The sequence below is a fragment of the Orbicella faveolata genome, unplaced genomic scaffold, assembly GCF_042242905.1.
Source record: "Orbicella faveolata isolate gen_17 unplaced genomic scaffold, um_ofav_v1 contig_36, whole genome shotgun sequence".
Classification (NCBI taxonomy): domain Eukaryota; kingdom Metazoa; phylum Cnidaria; class Anthozoa; order Scleractinia; family Merulinidae; genus Orbicella; species Orbicella faveolata.
Window position 1 is genome coordinate 13,908,989 of NW_028301565.1, and position 23,512 is coordinate 13,932,500.

Genomic DNA, 23,512 nt, shown 5'->3' on the forward strand with positions numbered 1-23,512 from the left:
TTTGCATACCAGTAAAGTGACTGAGCAATTTTCGATAGTTTTTAAAGCAGTGCTAGCGCTTTTTCGCATTAACAAAAAAAAAACAACAACAAAAACACGAGGAATGAAGTGACAATGCCGATTTTTCTTACAGTTATTAGATAGATGAATCGAGATTGGATGGAAAATGTTCACGGAAGAATTCCGGTCTTTCAGTCTGTCAGGGCACTTGTATAGAGCTACAGCCGACTACTCAGCTACAGTATACCACTCTTGTCCTTCGCAAAAATTAAGGAATGAGTGATGGACTTAATCGGTGACCGTTTACAGTTGCTTATAGTTCAGTATAGCATCTGCCCATTCCTACATTTTTTACTTCGCGTTAAATTATTCTTAAATTATTCATTTTACTATTGATAAAAAATTGTCTTAGCAAGTGCTGTCCGCGGGTCGTATTGTTTTCAAGCAGTATATCTTCCTGTCATTTCGCTGCGGTACACGTAGACGGAACCGACTTTTTCATGTTACAAAATCCTGGCGATTGTTTGCCGCTGTTCTAAAACAGTTCATCGCCGCGTCGATCATTGAGATTATAAATTGCCACAGTTCGGTCGTTTCTTTACCAAGCGTTTCGGTTTCAAGAGAGACACGTCCGCGGCGAAACCTTCGTGAAGAGCAACGTTCCACTCCGAAATGACGATGATGTTTTCTTACTTGATTCCAGGCCTGATTGGATTTCTTTTCTTTTCATCGACTGTCGGTACGTCTGAATTACTCCCTTTCTCTGCCTTAAGACGCGGTACACTGGGCATCCCTAAATGGCAGCTAATTGTAACGGTAACGGTACAATCCCTCGTGACTGAGACTGGTTAAATAGTCCAAAAGCACCGAGATATGCTGCAAAAATATTTGTTAAGAATTTTGTTGATATTTTTTGAAGAAACGAAGAAAATTATCGAACTTTCGTTATTCTTAATTTCATTACAGTACATGTTTTTGTATCAGTAACATTTTAGCCTCAAGAATGGTTATTTTCTTTGTGCTCAACAAATTTTGTACTGTTTCTTTATAGATGCTACCGTGAAAGAATCCATAGAAGTGAAAGTCTTCGATCCCAGTTTCAAAATGTCAGATCAGAAGATGCTGGTACTGTTGGAGAAGGTAGACCTCGAGAGTCACGGGTATAAAAAAGAGGTCACCACAAAGTTGGTGAGCGAACCCGGAAGTAACACGCCAGTCTATAGAAAGGCCTTCCTCTACTACAAAGTAGTAGACTGTTCACGGCTGCGAGAGATTGACCAAGAACTGCAGACTTTACTGCCAGGTAAATCCTAGCTTTTTGAACCTTCAGAAGTTGCATGTCTCTATGAAATGCTTCGACGAAAATTACTGAAAAGAAAGCTAAGTGGTGGCTTTTTACTATTTGGAGTTCATTTGATATTAAATAGAATACTTCTTTTCTGATCTTTTGCAGCGGACATCTTTGGAGCGGGGATGGTTAAGAAAATCAATTCTGAAATCGCCAGCAAAGATTTGACCAAAATGAAGCAATGCCGGGTGGGACTGCAGGTTCATTTCCAGGCCTCTCAGGGTTGCTCTGACAAGAACAAAACCGTTCGCCGTCGTAAGCGTGCCTGCTTCGGTTTTTGCTTTCTCTGCTGGAGTGCTAAGCTAACAAACTAAGAGACGATTTTCAGATTCTTCGTCTTAACAAAAGAGCAATCCAAAAGGTTTTTAAGGGACAATAGATAGCGATAACGGCATTTTGTTTTTAGAATTAGCTTTTTCAGTGTAAAACAAAATCTACCTCGACCACACCCGTACGGCCATCATTGACGATTTACTTTGTCGTGGTTTTGTTTCTTGTGTTCTAGAACAGATTTAGTTATATAGATTCAAAAATATAGTTTGCAGAGGTTAAAGCTTTAATAAGCGCTGATTTAAAACATACCTGCTTGCTTTTTGATATTTTTCGGGAAGGAGAGGGAGGTGAGCGACAGAGCCCGGGCCGAAAACCCTGGGTCCACAACTTGCAAACCGATCAATTGATGTTTCGTCAGCGGTCTTTTCACGAGGCCTCCTCGCGCGCGCAAAATTTGATAGCAATTAACCCAGGTGTATGTTTTGTATTGACCCCACATCAATATCCAGCTCTTCCCGCAAAATACCATGTTAACAAAGGTATAAAAACTCTCATTACCGAAAGAAACTAGAACACAGACATCGAATAAAGGCACCGTGGTTACGAAACAAAGTTCGGCGACGAGCAGATTGTGGGAGCTCCTCCGCGATTCCAAATTTTTGTTATTATCTACCTTTACATCACTGTGACCATTCACTTTTATCAGCACCTCCACCTTTAACATCAACACTACTATTTCTTTCGTTTCACTTTCCCATCTACTCCACCCCAAAAAATAGCCCAAAGTAATTTGAGAATTTCGGACATCTCGATCTTGCGTTTATAGACCTTTATTGAAAGAGTTGCGAATGACAAATAGAAAGCTCTCTGTGCCTTCAAATGCTCTTGGGCAAATTTAAGCAGAGGTGGGAGAGGGAGGAGGAGGTCTGAATTTGGTAGAGGTCGCTTTGTGCATGCGCAGCCTTGCATCAAAGTTTGGTTTTGGGGACGGTTTATTTTCCGAACTTTTTCCTTTCTTACTTGGTGGTGTGAACGCTTTTTATTCTCAGAGGCAATCAAACTGGAAGTTTGTTTTTGATGCTAATCAAATTTGACCGCTTTGTTTATCAATATTTTACGTTTTCTTTTTCCAGTCTTCACTTCTATGGCAAATTAAAGTTTGTGTACCGTACGCGACTTTCAGCTCTGGTAGGAGCGTAATAATAGAGACCTATCGCCCGGGAAGAGCCCGCAAATGAACTAGAACTATATCTGTAATGTAAAAAAAAAGAAGAATTCTGAGACTTTTTAGGACTATGAGCGCCTATTTCACCATTCTCCTCGCAGCGCGCGAGATTGCACGTCAGCCGAGAGTTTTAGGAAAAGACTGGGACGTAGTAGTTTCCAGGCACCGGCAGATCAGCCCCGCTTTGCGCATTTCTCGCCACACGACTGATAATGGAACCCAGAGAGCTACGGAGTCAATCAAATTGACTAATGCTCTGAGGTGGGCACTTCGCTTTTTAAAGTCTTTTAAAAAAGTTAAAACTGAACTTACACATGGTTTAGGTTATCATGGTTAGCTACTAATTCAACAACCGAATTCAAAGAAGCAACGAGCTTTGAAATATAGGGAAATCTTGCAAAGATCATTTAGCGTAAAAATAACGACAGGCCGTCAAGGCCCTGTGGTTCCTGATAATAATTTTGTGAGTTTATTTAATTGCTGTTGAATGAAGTCTTAAATGTAGTCTTTATATTAAGTCATTTTGCTTCCCTGAGTGAATTACCTTGTGTTTCTAAAGAGACTGCATCATTGGGGCTACATGTCATTGTATGTGCTGCAGTATCGTGATTATTTCATAGTTTTGCATACGAGAGAGATATCTTTATAACATGGTAATGCCATCTCACTTTTGTTGCATATGATTGTTTCAAAATTGAATTTGACATAAACATTTACGGAACTGAAATGGGTTGATCAAGTATGCCTAAAAATTTCGGAACTCTACAGTGAGAATTTGCTGCTTATCTCTTTCCTATGGAGGGGGTTGTGGGGGGCGGGGCATAAGGGTTGTCCAAAAACTACAAAACTGTGAAGAGAAACATAATAACCCGCAAATTATACCCTATCAAAATTTGCCGAAATTCCGAAACTAGACGAAACGTCTTATCGAGACAGTATCAGAAGGAGAAAAAAGAAGAAAAAACACCGTGTTTTTTCTTTATTTTAAATTTCTTCAAAGAATAGTCTCTTGTACAAGATCCTGCATGAGAGAAATAAGGATACTCAAACATTCACTGTTACATGGCGACACTGTTCCCATCGGATATTACTTAACGGTTATAAATTATGACAGAAGCGGACGGCATTTTCACCCTGAAGATGACATCATGTCGAAAACGTTTGGTGTTTTACCTGTTCGATATCCATAAAATTCGCAAATATTGACAAATATTTACAAGGCTAAAAATGTTTAAAAGTAATTTTATGGATATCAAACATTAAAGTTATTTTCCTGTGCAAGCATAGCTTCATCAATCTTTTTTAAATCACTGGAGTCACACCCGGCTATAAACAAGTGCAACATGTATTGCACCTTTTAATCACATTTAGCGTAACAACGTATACTTCTGCTTTGGTAGCAATGAAACCGGTTTGAGCGATCGTAACCCAAGTTGATCGCTTTTTTTTCCGATGGCAAAGCTACCAAAGGAATATGTGTGTACATGCATATCGTCTTCGGATAATTTTAATGAAAATCCTAGACTAATGCATGAATATTCTGCACCACTTTTTGTGACGGCTTCTTTTTAATAAAATCGTAAATGAAAGAATTCAGTAATACAAAGATTAAGCACCGCGCCGAAATGTATTACTCAGTTTTTTAGAATAGAGCTTGCTAGTAATCTTAGATAATCTTCAGTAAATTCTTGTTTCGAATTAAATTAAACAGATTTTTCCAAAGGGAAGCTTGTCAACACTGAAGAATTAGCAGGCTTTTGGGCTGGAAAAGAATGTTGGACAAGACACAAGTTGTATTTCTCAGCTTCATGTCAGACTTTAAAAGTAAGTTATGGCTGTTTTGGGCAATAACCAAAAAGGATATTTTCTGATTTATTATATTCTAAAGTTCGAATCAACAAAGGCTTATCTAGATTTCACGAAGCATTACAATATATCGGCACAAAAAGGAAAGGAAACATGAAGTTATAAGAAACACCTTTTTTACTGGTTCCAAAAACATTTGTTTGTTTTTCAAATGTTACTGGAGTTTAAAGTAGATTCACATTCTTTGACCATGCATGCACCATGGTGTTAACGTTTTCGTGCCACGTTCAACATCGTTATTATATTTTATTTCCGGTGGAACTTTTTCAGTGACATTAATGTTATTAAAGATAACAAATCCCTGATTCCGTGCCGCGCACTCTTTAAGCCCGTCCGTTGAGCTTCAACACCGCCGATTTGCATGACAATATGTTAATCGCTACTTCGAAGGTAAATTGCAACATTCTGCCTCACAAATTCCAAAGACCATGTCAATGTACCAAAACACCTCCTTAGATGTTACCAACTCGACAGTCCCACTTCCAAGAGAATACTGTCACCGATTCCAAGATGAGGAATATTTCATGATAAGCTTCTCAGTTACATTGGCGTCTATAATTCTCGAGGTGTTTTGCTGTCCTTTCGTTATTCTTATGAATGTGTTAGTCATAGCTGCAGTTAGGACGACACATAGACTTCAAAGTGCAAGCAACATACTGTTAGCCTCTTTGGCAGGAACAGATCTGCTAACGGGAACTGCCATTTTACCAGCCTCCATCGCAGGGGAAATCTTCGCAATTGCTGGCGGTTCAGTGACAACATACTGCACCTTAGTGAAAAAGATTGTTTCTCCGTTAAGGTTTCTCTCTGTTTTAACGTCACTTTTTCATCTCGGGGTGATTAGCGTTGATCGTTATATCGCTATACGTTATTCGTTGCAGTACTACAACATTGTAACCAAATTTCGCTTAGCGATAACTATAGCATTTTCCTGGTGTTTAGCTGGGGCGTTCACCATTTTCAAATTGTTAGTAGATACTTCGCTTCCTGTCTTCGTCCTCCAAGGTTTGACGTTTACCTGTGTATTAATAATGGTGTATTGTCATGTTTCTGTTTATTTGGTCACAAGACGCCATGAAAGGCAAATCCGAACTGAACAGATTCCTACAGGAGAAGACACTGAACACTTTCTGAAGGAAAAGAAGGCCTGGAAAACCACTGCTGTTATTATTGGTTTTGTTGTGTTGTCTCTGTTACCAGGTGTTTTCATTAATTTTGGTGTAATGTTCACCTGGGATCCGCGATGGCTTGATAGGTTTCGTCCACTTGTACTTTCTTTTCTTATCCTGAATTCATTTAGTAACCCAATCATTTATTGTTTGAGAATTCAAACTATGCGTCAAGCTATGATCAGATTGTTGTTCTTACGAGATAGAAATCGGAGAGAAAACTGACTGCAGCTATACTGAAAAAAATGACGAAAAAAACATTAACAAAGTTAATAAAATTTTGCAAACAGAAAATTGCACATTTTAGTTGGAAATCTTTCATTTACAACTGGGGCTGAAACTATATTGGTGTAAACTGTTCTGCTGAATGTATCTCTAAGCGGTATTTGCAAGATTTTAAAATACCATGCAAGAAAAATACAAATTTCTTGATTTTGACCAGTTTACTAATTAACCAATTTGACACCTTCAGATGATTCAACTTGAAAAAAAAAATTGACATTTCCGTGACTCCAGTCACCGATAACTCATCCTAATAGGAAAATAATTCTTACAGCACTAATATTATATATATTTTTTATTTTTCAAAATGTCCTTTATTTGCCGGTGTTGATACCTTAAGTAGAAAAACGGCAAAGCCAAAGGCCCCGTCCACACTAGGCCGGAGAAATTTGACAACGGCGTTTTCACTCTGAAAACGCATCAAATGTTTTCCGTCCACACTACGCCGGAGAAATTTGAAAACGCAACAATCAGCGGCCATTTTGGATTTGTTTTTGAAAAAATATCGGGCGGTCATCAGTCATCGTGACGGATTAGTGTGGACGGTAGGCCTAACTGGAGAAATAAAGCTGCCTTTTAGTATTCATCCGGCGCAGTGTGGACGGGGCCAAACCAGAGTGCCTCAAGTTTTTTGAAGGTGTGGGGAATATGAGCACGCGGCATGCATATGGAGAAAGAGATTTATTACTTTTAATATTTTTATTAAAAAATGGTTACATAGTTACACTATACTACGCATGGCTCGAGCTTTTTTTGAAACCAAAAGATACTACTTTCAGAGCAAATGGACGCGACAACGTTTGTTTGGGGATAAAAAGTAAACTCGAAAAGACTGATGTACGCTACTACGTTTGACTCGAACCTAAATGTAATTCGGAGATTTATGAAAAATTCGTTGAGACGTGCAGCACGAAAGTGAGCTCCACGGACAAGCGCAAGATACCCAGGGACATTTGCACTTCTTTACCATGATGGCGAACGAGACGCCACCTAACCGCGGGAGCATGGCACCAATGTTTTTTTTGTTTTTTGTTTTTTTGCTGGCGTTTGCGTTGCTGAGAAATAGAATCTCTTTTTCCAAGCCGTCTCTATTAAGCCGTCTCTATTAACGACACGAAAGCGTCTGCCATTGATAAGAAATGAGACATTTTATTGACCTAATTGACCCATGAAGGTTCAACAAAATGAAAGATCTTTCTGACAGGCCTCCCATGGAGCTCAGTATCTGTCAGGATATGGAAATGTTATAATCCTGGCCGAAGGAGATCAAGAACTAAAACTCTTCCTTACGTACACTGTAGTTGTATTTTCTCGCATATGTTGGTTAAAGACTTAAGTAAACAGTTGTTAGTTGGAGCAAGACATCCTGAAGACAAATAAAGAGTTAAAGGTTGGGCTCATTTACTTCTTTAAAACTATAGGAAGCCACTTTAATTTTCGTGGGAGCAAATTGCTAGGCAACAAGGAACGCACTTTTCGTCGCTCTACTGACGTAATAGCTTATATATTTTGAAGTACTGACCGGCGTACTGAGGAATACGAGAGGAATCATTTCTGTTGCCCGTATGAAACTTTGTTAAGAAAGGTATTTCTTTCTCTGGTATTCCTGGGGCTTAACTGAGAAGTAAGCTTCATCCATCTGATTTTACAAAGAATAGAAACACAGAGCAACGCGACAGATCAATCCAGGTAAATTAGATTGTCTGTTGACCTCTATGTGTTGAAAAATCACTAGTCAGTGATTGAAAGAACTAAAATTAATTTGTAGCATATGTAGTTAAATGCGACTACTCAGTTTTCGTCGATCAATGATCTATACACGTTAATTTGCTGTCCCTATAGTATAGAATACAATTAATTCGGTGCAGTTCATGTTTATACCCCGGGTTTATACCTAGGCTCGATTTATACCATGAAGCCGGAAAGCTCGGTAAGATAAAAAGGATCATACGAAATGCACCAATAAGGTATAATTTTACATGCAATAATGGTGCCCCACAAAGGAACCGATCGAGAAAGCTAGTAAACTGAGCAATATACCGTCGTATTTTAAAAGTGACGTCTGGGAAAGGAGAGGCTCGAAAATCATGTCGCCAAAAAAGGGATTGTGCCCAATTTATATACTGAGTGAGAGTTTATGAAATTCTTATTTTATAAATCAGCAGCGGGACAGCATTGTCTGCTTTTTATTACCGTTTTGAGCAAAATTAGTTTAGGATCACGACAATGTTGCTGCTAATTCAAGAGTTGTAACTAAACGTGGCATGTATATAAAGTTCAAATTAGAAATTATTGCACCATATACTACACGTTTTGGTTTTGTCGGAAGGTAAATATTCTTTTGTGGTGTTGTTCCGAATATTTTTAGTGCGAGTTTCGAATAATCTTAACGGAAGAAAACATGAAATATCAGGTTGGCCTTATTTCAGGAAATACTGATCAGTCAGGAATATGGCGGTATTGCTTTTGCGGGCAGTCAATACGCCGAGAATTCCGTTATTATCGTCATTTCCTATTAAAAGGCAAAATTCACCGTCTTTCTTTTCTCGTTGCAGTTGTCAGTAGGGTGACGACTAATAAATTTGTGTTACGTGGAATGTGCTGTTTGTGTTTTCTTGAATTGTTTCCCACGCAAACAGACTCTAAAGCATGCAAGGTCGTGATCTACGTTTGCGCAATGCATTAAAACCATGGATATTTATAAAACAATTAGATTATGTGCTCGAGATTAATATCGCGTGACAAGTCAGCCACCACTCATAAATATCGAGAGCGAATATTTTAATTGTTTTAATATAAATATACCAGTTGTTCAAAACTTTACCTAAATCCTCTTCACAGTCACTTCGTAAACGCAAAATGAGGCTATCATTTTGTTAAAAATGGCTTCTTATTATCTACAACAGAATAGAATTGTGTAATCAATCAGAGAACGGTATTCGTGATAGAACGTTTGTAGATTTGTATTGAAAGCTAATATACCTTAAACTGAAAGTCAACAAATATTCCCGTGTCTATGATGCTGTGGAGTCAAATGTATGAAAATAGTGCTTTTGAGTATCATAATTTCCCTTTGCTGCTAAATGGAATCACTGACGACATTACACACATACAATGTAGAGCTGATTTTTCTCACACATTAATTAATCACTATCACTTTTATTTCATATAATTAACAGTTTTCAGACCGCCTGTTACTCATTAAACCATGGAAAAGCAGTGTTAAGCATCTGAAAATGGATAACGAGGTAGTAACACAATATCAACTTGTAGCGGGTAGCGTGCGGAACCCTGCAGAACCCTGCAGGCCTAAGTTTGGGGAACACGCATGCGAGCGCCTCTTCACCAGACTCCTTTCGAAGTATCGCTTCCCTCGCGGATTCCCTCTAGATCTTCGCCTGTCACGCGCGTGACTCAAAGGTGATCCTGCTCGCAAGCAGGCTAACGGGGAACTGTGCAGTTTTCCTGATGTAACTGTGTAAGCCATTAAAATCCAGTTTTAAAATGTGTGAAAATTGCCATCAACTGATCACCGAAGACAAAATTCCTGCGTCATGGCGGCATTCCGTTACCATGGTAAACATTGAAGGATAACAGATCGGGGTATGTTTACAAGGAGCAAGCAGTCCTGATCTTTGTCAAAAAGCTGCTTAGTGATGGATTTGGTTTACAGCACAATTTTGGCAACATCTTCAAACCAAGGGCAGAGTTCAAGTATAAACTACCTTAAAAGTTGACAGAACTGAGGAAGAAAACCTGCAACTGATACACCGGTTAGAATTGCAAGCAAGCCAGCACGTATGCTTAATGCCTTGCGTAAATTACCTTGTTATACAAAAACCTGAGACCATAAGAGAGCGCGTAGCGAAACAAACATCATTCAGCAGCTTGGCTGGTGCTGTGGCAAACTTGAGAAACAACTCTTCCTTCTTTTGATTTTCAGATGTATTTTACTGCGGCAGCGTCCAGTGAACTAATCATATTGTTTCAACAATGGAGGGCTACCTCTACCCAAGGTGAGTAAGTAGAATTTGGTCAGAATGTGCTGTGGGATTCTAATAATTAACACTTGGTTTATAGCGCAGCCAAATCAGTTTGTGTGCGAGCAAATCTCCGGCTCGTGTATTTCATTGAAGACCTCGCTGTACACTTAAACCTATCACATTACGTTTCTTTGTTTTAGACGGTGTTAATTTTTGCAGTGCTGTGGCTTTATTGCGCTTCATGCGCAGATTGCGGCAAAACAAATTCGCAAAATAAAAACGTAGCAAATTCATTCTTAAGGGCTATTCAGCTATTCATATAGTGTTAGGCAGAGAACGAAACGGAAACGCTCCGAAATGTTAAAAATAAACCTTTCCGCATTCCTAGAATTTTTCTCCATGTAAAGTAAACGAATTAGTGCTAGCTGCCACGAATTAGATTTGGAAAAATTGTCAGTTATATTTCAGAGAGTAACCAGGGTACTTGAGGCGTTGAAATACATATGCTGTATAGAGAAGTGTGTTCAAGTTATACTCGAGGAAAAAAAAAATCGTGTAAGCGTCTTCGAGCTTTCATCGTTCCTAAAATCAAATCGGTTTCACGCGCGCTTATTTCAATATTTGTTTAAAAAAGCTTTCCATAGGCCGCGAAAATTAAAGTTCCTAAACGAAGGCATCGTATAGCAAGCTAGTTTTAAAATGTATTCATGATTTAATTAAAATGTCGGAGTAACATTTTCACCCGAGGAGCTGAGCTTCATTTCTATTTCGAATCTCAGCAGTTCGAGCCATATGCAGACATGATGGGCTTGTCACGCACCCCTCTCCACTAATAAGGCCGTCTCTGTATAAAGAGGCTGAACAAGCCTCAGTATCTCGGGAAAAGGATTTCTGTGATTCCTTCATTTATAATCGAGTATGATGGATGATATATCAGCAGGAAAAAAAAAAACGTTAAAACACCTCGGTTATGCAAGGTCTCTAAAGCAAAACAACAGTGACCTTCAAGGTTAATCCATATCTTATCTTTTGCAACCACTCTATGTTGTGTTTTCATCCTTAAAACATCCGACCTTGTAGAAGGGCGACGAGCACTTACGTCATTGAGTCCCCTACGTCTTAGGATGCCAAGCCAACTAAGCTTTGCAGTAGGTTTAAGTTTAATCAGTTGGTCAAAAGTTTCGTCTGGCTTTTCGTCTTTCAATCAGATAAACAAACACTACTGCGCGATTGATCACGCCAATGAACTCGGATAAATTTACTATTGTTAATTTGCTCAAAATTGCTTAACGGATTAAACGTCCTACATCCTATGCCTTAATTTTGACACAACATACGAATGTCTTTTCCAATCTCAACCTAGTCGCCCTATAAAGACTATAAACGATGAAAGTTAGTGGATTTTGGATCTTATTTCTCCCCAATTTTCAGAGTGAAACCATATTTAGCCACATTACGGTGCCTGAAAAAAGAGCAGTGAAACTGTCCGAAACGTCGCGCTATAAGAACATTTTAACCTTAGAAAAGTTCCGTGTAGAACAAGATCTACTTTATTCATTTTATATATAACTTGACCTCTTTCATTGCAGCTGTTACTGGTTCTTTTGTGGCCGTTCTAGCCCTGGCAGTGCTGTACGAATGCATGACAGGTCTTCACGTCCACTTACGATCGCATCTTTCTCACCAGGAAAGAGAAAAGACTTTGACAACGAAGAAGTCTGATTTTGAGAACATCAAGTATAAGTAAGATGTCAATAATGTTTGTGACGACCTTTTTTGTGATCAATGTTAACTAGATAACAACTAGATAACAGGTTGATATCAAGTTATGAAAAATAATTACGGTTTGTTTTAGTTTTAACCAGAAAAAAATGTCCACTTGTCCAGACCTGTCCAAAGTTCACTGTAAGAAAGTTGGAATTAATATTGTGGTTGTTGCGCTGAGCCAATTGTCAGCTTAAAAACTTACGAAAACTTTTAACGGACAAGAAGATAATTTTAGAGACAAATGTGAACGAGGCGGGAAATTTAAGACAAACTGATACTGTAACACTTTTAATTTTTCATAAGAGGAACTTAAAATATTTCGAGCAGTGATTGAAAGAGTTGAATGCATTAAAGAAACGTTTCCACATGAACAAATACATTTCTTTTGGTTTGTGCAGGTCGAACGTTTCGATCCAGTTTTCAAAGACGTGTCTGTTTGTGTCTGAGCTCTCTTTTGCGTATTTCCTTATGTTAGTTGCTATGACGTACAACACGTGGCTCTTCGTGGCTGTTGTGATTGGTCGAGGTCTAGGATATTACTTGGTGACGCCGCTCATTGGTTCGCGCATTGACAGTGATGAAATTGATCACCATGGCTACAGTGACCTTTGGCAAGATTATCCACATCCTGTAGACATTTAATTACAGAACGTTTTTTTTTTGTTTTGTTTGGAGAGTTTTTTTAAAATTTTAATTCATTGGTACTTACACTGTTTACAATACAATATTAATGTAGCTACTTACACTACTTACAAAAAAACTTATTACTTACGTCACTTACGATACTAACACTTACTCTATACAATACGCATACTCACGCTACTAACAATACTAATACTTACACTGCTTACAATACAACATAATTAGATTTCTTGCGCTACTTACAATTCTAGCACAGCAAGATCATCATATTTAATTACAGAACTTGGATCTGTATTATATATATTTTCGACACAAACACTAAATGATTCACAACCTAGTCCTTAGGGTCTTCTTTACCAGTCATTCGAGAGATACTCCGAGAAAAATTTGGTGGGGGTGTGCGGCCCGCTTCCCAAAACCCTTACCCTATTTATGACCAAAATCTGCGATTTTCAATACCCTATTTCTGACCTGACCCTATCAATACCCTGTTTCAGACCTGCCTTATACTTAGTTCCCTTGTTCAGACTGACTTTAAGGTCATCGTGAAGGGCTTTTGTTGATCGGTCTTATCGATAATGATGAAAAAGTAGCTTCTTCTGAAAAACATGTCCAATTTAAGACTAGAGTGCAAAAACAAGACCCTATTAATGATCAAAATGGCTAAAATCGATACCCTATTTATGACCAAAACGGCTCAAAAACCATACCCTTTGGGGCCGCACATACCTACATAGCCCATGTAAGGTAGTATCCCCACCCCCCCGGGCTGTGGATGAGGGAAAGGAATGTAGTCTCTCTTAGGATTTGAATGCAGAAAGGACAAGCCTTCAACATTGCAACTAACTCAACCTAAATTCGATTGTAGCACTCTTAGCGTCAGGTTATCAGTAACTCGAATTCAAAAACGTTTAGGTTCGTACTCGTGCAAATCTTACCCGCGCTCAAGAACCGTCTGGGATTCAACCAAAGGAAGCGACCTGAAAATCTCATACTGATTACGTAATCTTTGGCCCAGATTTCCCCACAGAGTGAGATCTGGGTATGAGGTATGAGATTTCTGATTACCTACAGCTCAACTCCACAGCTCTTCATCTGAGTAGTTTCTTTTATTTCCAGTACCCAGTTCTGAATTTTCGAACAAAGGAATTGGGGATTTCATTTTTGGGCAGTATTTTTGGGCAATATTTTTTCCCTCCTAAGAGATCTTTATAATCAAGACATTTTAAAGTTACGTGTAAAAAGTCATAGTTACGTAAATAGATTTTGTAAATAGCTCATCCTGTTCCACGTGTTTCCTTAGTTGGGGCACAGCACGAAAAACAGCGGACGAAAAAAGAAATCCGTTTGGTGAGAGAGAGCTCCCCTGCCTCCAAACCCATCGCCTTTCCTCCACTTTGCGCTTTTTCCCCGTTTTTTTTTTTCTTTTTTTTTGCGCTGCTCAAACTGAACGAACACTACAGCAGGTATAGGTTATTGATAGTTTGTAAAAGACAGAAAATACTGGATGTAAAATTATATTTCCTGCAGTTCTTTTAACAAAAGAACAAAATACCTAGACTACACGCAGATTTTAGATATTTTAGATAATCAAAACAAAGTAACTAACCAGACAGGCGGATAATACAACAAAGCCTGGGAGACACTTGATTTTGTTACATAGCTGCTAACAGTTTTCGTTACATTGCTATCAGGTCTCGAGAAAGGCCGATCAATCAGAAACGAAAATGTTTCAGTAGTTGTGTTCGTTTACGGGAAAGGAGTTGGGTCGGAGAAGCAGCAACTCCGCGATAAGGATTGGAAACCACTGACCCACTCCAAGAAAATTAAAGAGCGTTTTCACGTGACATCACGGCAGCCATATTGGTACACGGCGGCCATACTGGCATCCTGTGGGAGCTGAACTCTTTTCTTATGTAAACACTTCCTTTTGTTTCAATAGATTTGCATGGATACTGGCCACGTGAGGGAAAACGATCTATTTCCGAGAATCAACTTCCGGAATTCTTGGAACTGTCCTTTTGCCTTTGATTTATTTAAGAACATTTGACTAACATCTGAAACGAATCTCATAACTATGAAATGCGCTTGTAGAACTTGCATGCAATAAGCCGGCAGCCAATCATAGAAACAACTTCATCTGTGAAGAACTACCCTATCAGAAAATGATTTCCACAGAGTAGAACGTGTAGCCGACGGGAGGAATAGAGAGATGTAATACTCAGACTGCTTGCTGGTGACGAAATTTCGGTACTCACGTTGCGCCCGAAACAGAAGTCAACAGGCCGTACTTTATTATTGAAAACCAGCTTCCTAGCTGGAAGTTAACAGGAACAGTTTTGGCTTTTTAATGTTTTGTTGTGAATGAAATCAAATACGGTAATAGGACTTCGAGAAAAATGGCGTCAGTAATGTCCCTTTACTGTGCTTTGACATGATGATCCATGTTATGCTCAGACTACCAGATTGTTTTCTATGAAGCAGAAAAACAAACAATTCTTTTTGGTAATCACTGCCCCAGGGAGGGGACTCTCACCAAAAAAGAACGGGGCCGCTCGTCGTACCTTTTAGGGGTTAAAAAAAGCGGTTTTGGTATTTCTTCGGGTGTTCAGCCTCAAAAGGTCCACAGCGGAGCTTTTGCGACTGGAGATATTTGAAATTCAACTAACTTTTAATTTTGTCAAAAAATTTGTACGTCTTAGGGGTGAAAAAAATCTCCAGCCACAACTTCAAAAGAGGATCTTGGTGCCTCTTAGGGGTTCTTTTCACAATTTCCGACGAGCACCCCCGTCCTCTTTAAATTGGAGTGTCTCCCCGGATCACTGCTCGCGTGATAAACATATCAGAATTCCTGTTTCTTTTTTCTTTTCAGTGTACGTGATCCATGAATACACATACCCGACCTGGGTCAAAGTTGCACTGGCTTGATGCCAACAATCTGACTCACTAATTAGTCTAATGTTTATTCACCAGAGCTGGTGATTATAACTTTCTGATACGATTGGTTTGGAGGAAATAGACTCATGAAATAAAATCCCTTGATTGATTGGTATGAGTGGAAATTAAATATGTCTTTGGGCTCTTTACTTTTTTGATATCAAGAATGGCTCCGTTGTGCAAACAAGAACTTTCCTGGAACCCTATTGACGTGGCGCGTCCAAGCAAAAACTGTAAATCGAAACTTCAGCCAACGCCCTGAGTCAGTCAGTTGCAGAGTGCCGTGGTTGCGTCTGTTAGCGCAATGGCTTCTTCTATGATCACTTGGTTTGTTTTTGTGATCTTCACAAGTCAGACAACAGCGTCGCATTTTCGCGGTGGAATTATAACTTGGAAGCCTGACGAATATATTGGGAACAAGGTAATTAATGTGAATATAGAGTTGAATGGGGTTGTTAGAAACGTTTCTAAGTGGAAACGAAATGATTCGATTTAGTAGCCTCCTTCCGATATACGCCCTCCTTTTGAATGACCCTTTAGTGGTAGCCCTTTTCGCTTACGGGTCATTTGTACAGCGCCATCGTAGTACACTGAGATCTCGTCTATGGTTCATCTTCCTTCTGGACAGCTCACAACATACTCGCATTCAAAACAACTTTCTCGAATGCTGTTTCGATGTGACGCTATGTGAGTACCCAATTCCTTCGAGCAAAAGACCCCTCATTTGTTTCACACACACTTAGGTGTTAATGCCAGAAAAAAAGTGAGTGCCCTGTCTTCAGTTGGCGCCCTCCCTTCAGCTCTCAAAATAAAACAAGCGCTCCAGCCGGGCGCTAAATCGAATGATTACGACAAGTCACATTTAGAGCTAAGTTAAAGATTCCTTTCAAGGCATGAGACAGAAAGTGAATTTTCTGCAGATTGCAGATTGTTTCAATCTGACTCATTGTAAAGGCCTTATTTGAGAGAAGGCAAATAGAAATTTATAAACGCAGCTCTTAGAGCAATTTCAAGTTCCGGTTTGTCCTATTTACGATGCAGTGTATAAAGACAAGGCCGCTTGGAAAACTCTTACCATTAAAAAATATTTTGAATCTTCTTTCGAATTAGTTTTGCAGTTGCTAGAATTTTCACACCTCTGGAGATTTCTGAATTCAAGCAATTGAATTACTAGTAAAATTGAGCAAAAGGAGTCATGATTTAAGCAACTAGTGTTGGGAGAATCCGAAGAATGCTGGCTGCACTCCAACAAGGCGAGATTTGTATGAAATATGTGCATGGGTTGCCGTGTTCCGAACAGCCAAAATTACGAATTATTTTCTCAGAAACCCGCGGCTATTTAGAAATCCAGATTTTAAGAGGAAATTAACTGAATTTTCAACAAGAGGAGTTGAAAAAGAATAATTAGCATGAAATGAAATGAAATGAAGCGACCATTTAAGGTAAACAAAGTATGGGGGACTATAAACATTTGCATTAAGTGTTAGTCTGAACAATAATTTTGGAAAACATAATTCTACTAGAAAATTTCCAGAAAGAAAACGAAACTGGTTTCTTATGGTTGTGTTTGCGTTAGAAATAATTTGGAGAACCCAGCAGTAAAAGTTTGGAGAACATTGGTCTTCAAAAGATATTTCTTGAAATCAACTTCCGGGATTCTTGGAACTGTCGTCTTTCAGTGTTTGATTAGAGCTGAAAGTAATCTCAAAACAGTAACACGCGCTTTCGACAGTTGTCATCTTGACATGCACTAACTGGCTGATTTACAATCCTTTGAAGTTATAATTTGTTGTAAGTCTTGAAAGCAAACTGCACCTCTAAAAACTAAGAATTTTATCGCTTTTAACGTGGTATCCGAGTAATTGGTAAATGAATGGATATTGACGATATCGATGAAGACAGGGACGGTTGTGTTGAGTTGGAGGCAATAACCCAGTGGTAAGGATAGTAAACGAAGTCAACGGAAAGAACAGCAACAATAACAACAACAACAACTTCAAAATGCTTAGAAACCATTGGTACACCAAAGAACTATGGGAATCAACTTCCGGGATTCTCGGAATTGTACTTCTGCGTTTGATTTACTTGAGCTTATTTAAACATTTACGTAAGGTATGATGAGAACCTCAAAACACTTACGCGCGAACGAATGATACTTGTCATGTTGGCTTCACTTTACCGTATTAGTTACGATCGCAGTTTTCACGTTTCGCTTGCTATTGCGTTACCGAATTCGATCGATAACAGCTCGATACCAAGCAAGCAAACACACGACTGGATAACGTGACAAGGTCTTTTAATATTCCTGAAACTTGGTCGTAAAGAGACACAAACAGATACTTCAAGCTGAACAAAATGCAAAACTCGCGATGAAACCTCAAAATGTTTGCAAGGATGAAGACGGAAGTGGAATAAAGCTTTGATAAAGTTAGGTAAACCAACATGTTTTGTTTCAGGTAAATTTCAACTTCCGATTGGGTTTTCGAAGATCGTTCTCAAACAGCTACTTCTGCGACAGTGCAATGGTCGCGCAGCAGAGCATTGTTGGAAGTGGAGGCACCTGGTCTGCAAGCTATGACAGGGGTTATTATGGGTCTAGGACTGTAGCAGATACTGGATACCACTGCACGGACTTCAGTGTCAGCGAGGACTGGACACAAGGTGAAAACACTTTTAACTACACTTTCCCGGATGATGGTCCTTGGCTGGTGAGGTGAGCCAGTTATTTTAAGTCTCTGAGCATGGTGTGGCCTTCAGTTTGTATTTATAGCCTTACTCTAAATAGGTTTCATTTATTTATTTATAAGCAAAACTTTCGAGAATGGCGACACTTCTACAGTGATGAAATATTAAAACTACGTATACAGTATTGTGAATAAAATCTTTTTTTCGCCAAAACTAGGAACGTTTCGAATCGTATAGCATTATTCAATTGTATTTAGATGTCTGGTTGTTTGAAAGGCGCATATGTAGTGGGACCTTTGCGTAACAATTCTATCGAAAAGTTGGATTTTAGATAGCTACGGCTCTAGCAATTTTTCCATCGCGTGGTTGTCTCCGTCTTGTTGAATACGGAAATGAATATTTCTTTTCTAAAGCATACGGCTAAATGTATTGTTTCTGTCCAGTTACTCGAGCTGCTGTTGGATCTCATTAGCAAATGGAGGTGGAAACTGGTTTCTGTCGACCACTGTCAATCTAACCAGACGACAAGATAACGGAATAATTAACTCGTCTCCAATCTCTGCACTCTCGCCCATTGTCCGACACCAGCGAGGCTGCTCGAAAACAATAGCTATTCCCGCGGAGGACTCGGACGGCGACAAAGTGCGCTGCAGATGGTCAAATGGTTCTCAAAGAGAATGCGGTGGTGTTTGCCGGGGATTCAGTTCCAGTGGCACTCTGGACGAAGTAAGCCAAAGGCATTAAACCTGGTCTATACAATTTGAATGTAAAATATATATTTTATCATGTGGATGGCTCAGCAAATATTTGTCAATAGTTCAAAGTTTAGTGCGCCAGTAATGACGCTGGACAGCAGAGATATGCAGAAACAAGGCGGGGCTGCTTAGTCGCGCTCGAAAAATATGGCACTTACATGCATATTTGCACATTTTATGTGACGAGTTGTCTACATGAGCTTTTTTTCGTGTGTGACAGCTTTTGTTTGCCGCATAAAAGCTAACACGCCAGCCTTTCGGCAAATATATTTATCACATGGCCAGTTTTCCTCATCTACACGATCAAATAAGTATTGTCACATAAACATTGCTCCTCTAGACCTTTAAACAACATTATCATACAAAACACAATAAGCGAACAGCCCAAAAAAATAGGTGGACATACTTCTTCAAGCTCAAAATCACACACTTTTGTTGACTGGTTTTATCATACGATTTGCTAATAAATTGCTTGCAAACGTTTCTCTTTTAAAAGTTGTGTTTGCAAGATATAAATAAAACAGGCATTCATTACAAACTGAGTCGCTAAACCGTCTTGATCAGACTATCGTTATTTCCCTTGAAAAAACTTAGACATAAGAATTATGCAAGGACAATCGCAGCATATTCATATGCATGATGACCCTCGGGGTAGGGTGTACTCCCTAATATGGGCTATGTAGGTATGAGCGGCTCCAAATGGTATGGTTTTTTAGCCGTCCTGGTCATAAATAGCTGGTGTATCGATTTTGGCCGTTTATGGTTTTTGCACTCTAGTCTTGAATTCAGATTGTCTTTTAGAAGAAGCTACTTTTTCATTATTATCGATGACTATCAGCAAAAGCCCTCCACAATGCTTTTAACATCGGTCTGAACTAGAGATCAATCATAAGGCAGGTCTGAATATTTAAAAGTCCAGTCCTAAATAGGGTAGAGAAAATCACAGATTTTTGTCTTAAATAGGGTAGGGTTTTTGGGAAGCAGGCTGCACAACCCCATACAATTTTTCTGGGAGTACCCCCTTCCCCCTGGGCATGATTCCTAGCGTTTCTTTGTTTGGTGTAATACGGTATTTTTATTTCGTTGCAAACAGGAAAGATGTACCCTTAGACTCCACAGCAATGCAGCCCTCGGTTGGCACGCAGTAGCTATCACCTTAGAGGACTTTCCAGCTTCCACAACAAATTTTCAAACGGCCACTCCATTCAGTCATGTGAGCCTACAGTTCTTGGTACATGTGGCTTCTTCTTCAGGACCCTGTAACAGGGCCCCATTGCTGATTGGACAGAGCCCGAATGATGGATCTTGTGAGGAGGTGCCGGACGGTGGTATCTTTTATAGCATCATTGAAGCCAAACATATCGATTCTTCAAGAAGGTAGCCTTCCAACGGACAAAACATGTGTAATATGAGATAGTTCAATGACCCTCTTATAATCATACAATTGAAAAGAAATCTGTCAGTGGTTATAATGTAACAGGCCTTATCGCGCATGCCGAGTCTCGTCTCAATTACTACCCTGTTATATACACATCCTTTACGGTCCTTCAGTGTCACACTGAAGTTATTTCGAGAAAAGAAAGGCAATTACTTACTTGATGATCAAGAAAGTTGTGCATGATCTTTATAAATGAGCCCCTGGTTTGAACAGTGAGGGTAACCCCGTCCCGTGTATTGACATTAATAAATTGATTGATTAATTGATTGATTGATGGATTGTAAATTATTTGAAGGAATAACGACAGTAGAAACCGCATCACTTAATGGGTTGATGTCTCTGTAATCTCAATTTGTAAAAAGACTTAACGTATTCCAAGACGTGGAGTAAATTTTCTCACCAGCTAAACTCAACTGTTTTGTTTTAGGATTGCTGAGATTATTACAGTCACACCACTATACATGAACCTTACCAGCCTCTTGAACTACACTGATAACGTCGGGGATACTGTCTACTACAAGAACGTATCGTGGAGTCCAAGGTCATCTCAGAAGGGACGCCATATTTTCTGCTTCAAAGCAATAGACGATTATGGGTAAGAGCCTTCAACAGGTTTCTGCGAGCTTTTAAGGGCTATTTACCCTGCATTCCCGAGGGGGGAACTCCCATATAAAAAAGAAGGGGATGTTCCGTGCTCGTCGTACCTTTTAGGGGTTAAAAGCGCGGTTTTAGTTCCTCTTAGGGTGTTCGGCCTCAACAGGTCCACAGCGGGAGCTTTCGCTGTACCTTTTAGGGTATTGAGCCGAAAAAATAGGACAGAAGATAATTTGCTGTCTTAGAACTGATACCTCTTAGGGGTGAAAAACATTTCAAGCCACGCCCACCAAGCAGGATCTTGGTACCTCTTAGGGATTCTTTTCAAAATTTCCGACCAGCACCCCCGTTACTTTTCATATGGGAGTCCCACCGCCCCACCGGGCTTGGAGTCCTGTCTAATAAAGGAGATTGTTCGCAGAGGTTATTGCAACGTTTCTGAAAATGGTTACAAGCTATGATATCGTAAGTTGATGAAAATTCTTTTCTCTTTACAGAATGGAAAGCAACCAGAGATGCATTACCATTCTTGTTGGATCAAGTAAGTACAAACTCAAAGTGTAAAATTTTAGAATCGATCAAGAGGAAGTGATATTCTCCTGGCACTAAAGAGCCTCTAATTTTTATTTCCAGACAATACTCCAAGACCGATTTTATCAACCCGTACTCCTCTGATACCCACGTTGTCCTGGCCGTGGGGATCTGGATTCGTTGATTTTAACATTACGTTTGACCAACAGGTAATGTAAGCCGCTTAAAACCTGCGCAGCAGGACGGTGAAAAAATTTCTCTTTCCAAACTTAGACTGATAACAAGTAGCTTGCCCTTCGAAATGAAACTGAGCTCCGAGGCCACTGCTTGCGGGAAACTCCCAGCGTTCAGGATTTTGGTCTAATTTTGTAAATAGGCCTAAAAAAAATCCCACCTGACCTTCTTACCATTCCCATCCAAAGAGCTTAAGGGGATTTCGGAGGTCAATTTACAAGGCGTTATTTACCAACCTCTTTACTGACTCAGTAACAACGACAATAAGGATCTGTGACGTTGTTTTGTTTGACAAAGGCATATGTTCATATGGGAATGACATCTCAATTAAAATAAAACAGAATTAACAAAAAAGAAGGATATCAAACAAAATACCACAGGCTAAAAGATAGTATACAAACTGAAAAACAGATTCGATATTAGCAAGCATTCTTTTCTCCAAACTAGATCAAGAGACCACGTCATTCGAAATTTATACGAATCATCTTGAAAGGTCACGTGATATACAGACTTGGCACGCGTTCTTCCAGTGACGTCACCATAGATCAAAACGGCTTCACACTTCACTTCCGCCTGCCCCAGGTTGTAATGAGCATGCGCGGAAATTACTCTGTCACTATGGATCGTGGTGCAGTTGTGGGCCTTGGATGTACCTCAGATGGTCCCCCTACACCTGGAATCAGCTCCACCAAAAGCTGGACCTTCAGTGTTGGAGTTTGTTCCAAAGGGTCGTTTCTTGCTAACAGTTACGCTTGCCAAGGTGAGATTATTAAACATATGTAGGTTCAACGAGCATGAATCCAATTGTTTGGTAGACAGCTACTAACAAACACCATACAAAAATTCCCAGCTTCATTTTGTTCATTTTGCAATTAAGGCGACACAGACCATTTCTAAAAATTTTAGGATCCATTCTTGATACGCAGAACAAAAACTGAAAAGAAAGCTTGATTTTCATTTTGCATCTCTTGAGGTCACATTTGGGGTTTTTCTATTCAACCAAAAATTCCGAATATTTTGCAACGGGGTCAAATGGTGCAGAAATTTCCTGGGAAAGTTTCTAGAAAATTCGGAAATTGATCAATTAATTTCAGAAAAGTGAACCATTCAACCAAAAATTCGGGAATTTCCAGCAGGAAACCTAATGGAACGGAAATTTCTGGTCAGAAATACCCGAAAATTTCGGTATACCGTGGGCGCTTTCTTTTCGACCGAAAATTTCGATGTGAATTTCCATAAATTTCCTAAGGCGAATGGAACAGAATGTTTCGTTTGACTACGCCGGAGTGCCGGAAAAACGATAAGCCCTTTCCATTCGCATTTTTCCTCTCCCGCACTTTTATTCGCCATGAAATTATTCAATGAGTTCGAGGTTTAAATCACAAATATTTAGCTCTTATTAACCGAGCAGAAGGTCTGTATGGGACAATCTTGACCGAGGTCGTGAGTACAGACCGAACACAGTGAGGTCTGTACACACGACCGAGTTTTGGTTGAATGGAAAGCGCCCGTATCTCGTAAGGTTGTCCTCTTTTGCGGCAATTCTGGAAAATGCTGTTCCTTTCGTCAGTGGAAATTTCCGGAAATTCGAACCGGAATTTTTCCAACGGAAAGCGCATTTGGCAACACTGACCTTTCAATTATCGGGTTCGGCACGGACCCATAAAAAACAATAAAGTTTTCACAGAAAGGCTCATCACTTCCTATGTCAAGGAGAGACAATCGTTTTAGCCCTGTATACACAGGCTTTTCAACTTTATTTCATCTTTTTGTTTAGATGTGG

At 39.5% G+C, this 23,512-nt stretch overlaps 3 protein-coding genes across 9 annotated transcripts in view; all 3 read left to right on the forward strand.

The window, feature by feature from the left end:
- The first annotated feature begins 536 nt into the window (after positions 1-536).
- LOC149102348 (uncharacterized) lies at positions 537-1,927 on the forward strand. Its single transcript, XM_089275559.1, has 3 exons — positions 537-739; positions 1,052-1,303; positions 1,454-1,927. The coding sequence occupies exons 1-3, from the start codon at positions 673-675 to the stop codon at positions 1,660-1,662; spliced, it is 528 nt and encodes a 175-aa protein (XP_089131685.1). The 5' UTR covers positions 537-672; the 3' UTR covers positions 1,663-1,927.
- A 5,250-nt stretch (positions 1,928-7,177) lies between these two features.
- On the forward strand, positions 7,178-12,892 carry LOC110064253 (protein SLC31A2-like). 4 transcript variants are annotated; one of them, XM_020771281.2, is made up of 5 exons: positions 7,178-7,852; positions 9,343-9,411; positions 10,107-10,179; positions 11,736-11,889; positions 12,312-12,892. In XM_020771281.2, the coding sequence occupies exons 2-5, from the start codon at positions 9,400-9,402 to the stop codon at positions 12,553-12,555; spliced, it is 483 nt and encodes a 160-aa protein (XP_020626940.1). In that variant the 5' UTR covers positions 7,178-7,852; positions 9,343-9,399; the 3' UTR covers positions 12,556-12,892. The 4 variants fall into 4 exon arrangements, with proteins under 4 accessions (XP_020626940.1, XP_020626941.1, XP_089131495.1 ...); XM_020771282.2 differs by lacking the exon at positions 9,343-9,411; XM_089275369.1 differs by lacking the exons at positions 7,178-7,852; positions 9,343-9,411 and adding an exon at positions 9,769-9,961.
- Positions 12,893-15,671: 2,779 nt separating this feature from the next.
- LOC110064251 (uncharacterized) overlaps positions 15,672-23,512 on the forward strand; it is a 21,050-nt gene continuing 13,209 nt past the window's right edge. For all 4 annotated transcript variants that reach the window (XM_089275363.1, XM_089275365.1, XM_089275364.1 and 1 more), the window contains exons 1-9: positions 15,672-15,913; positions 17,949-18,205; positions 18,621-18,903; positions 20,026-20,309; positions 20,798-20,965; positions 21,462-21,505; positions 21,598-21,704; positions 22,177-22,489; positions 23,507-23,512. The exon at positions 23,507-23,512 is cut by the window's right edge and continues 93 nt beyond it. In XM_089275363.1, the coding sequence (XP_089131489.1) occupies positions 15,797-15,913; positions 17,949-18,205; positions 18,621-18,903; positions 20,026-20,309; positions 20,798-20,965; positions 21,462-21,505; positions 21,598-21,704; positions 22,177-22,489; positions 23,507-23,512 (1,579 nt within the window). In that variant the 5' untranslated portion in view covers positions 15,672-15,796. The remainder of the gene's footprint in view (positions 15,914-17,948; positions 18,206-18,620; positions 18,904-20,025; positions 20,310-20,797; positions 20,966-21,461; positions 21,506-21,597; positions 21,705-22,176; positions 22,490-23,506) is intronic.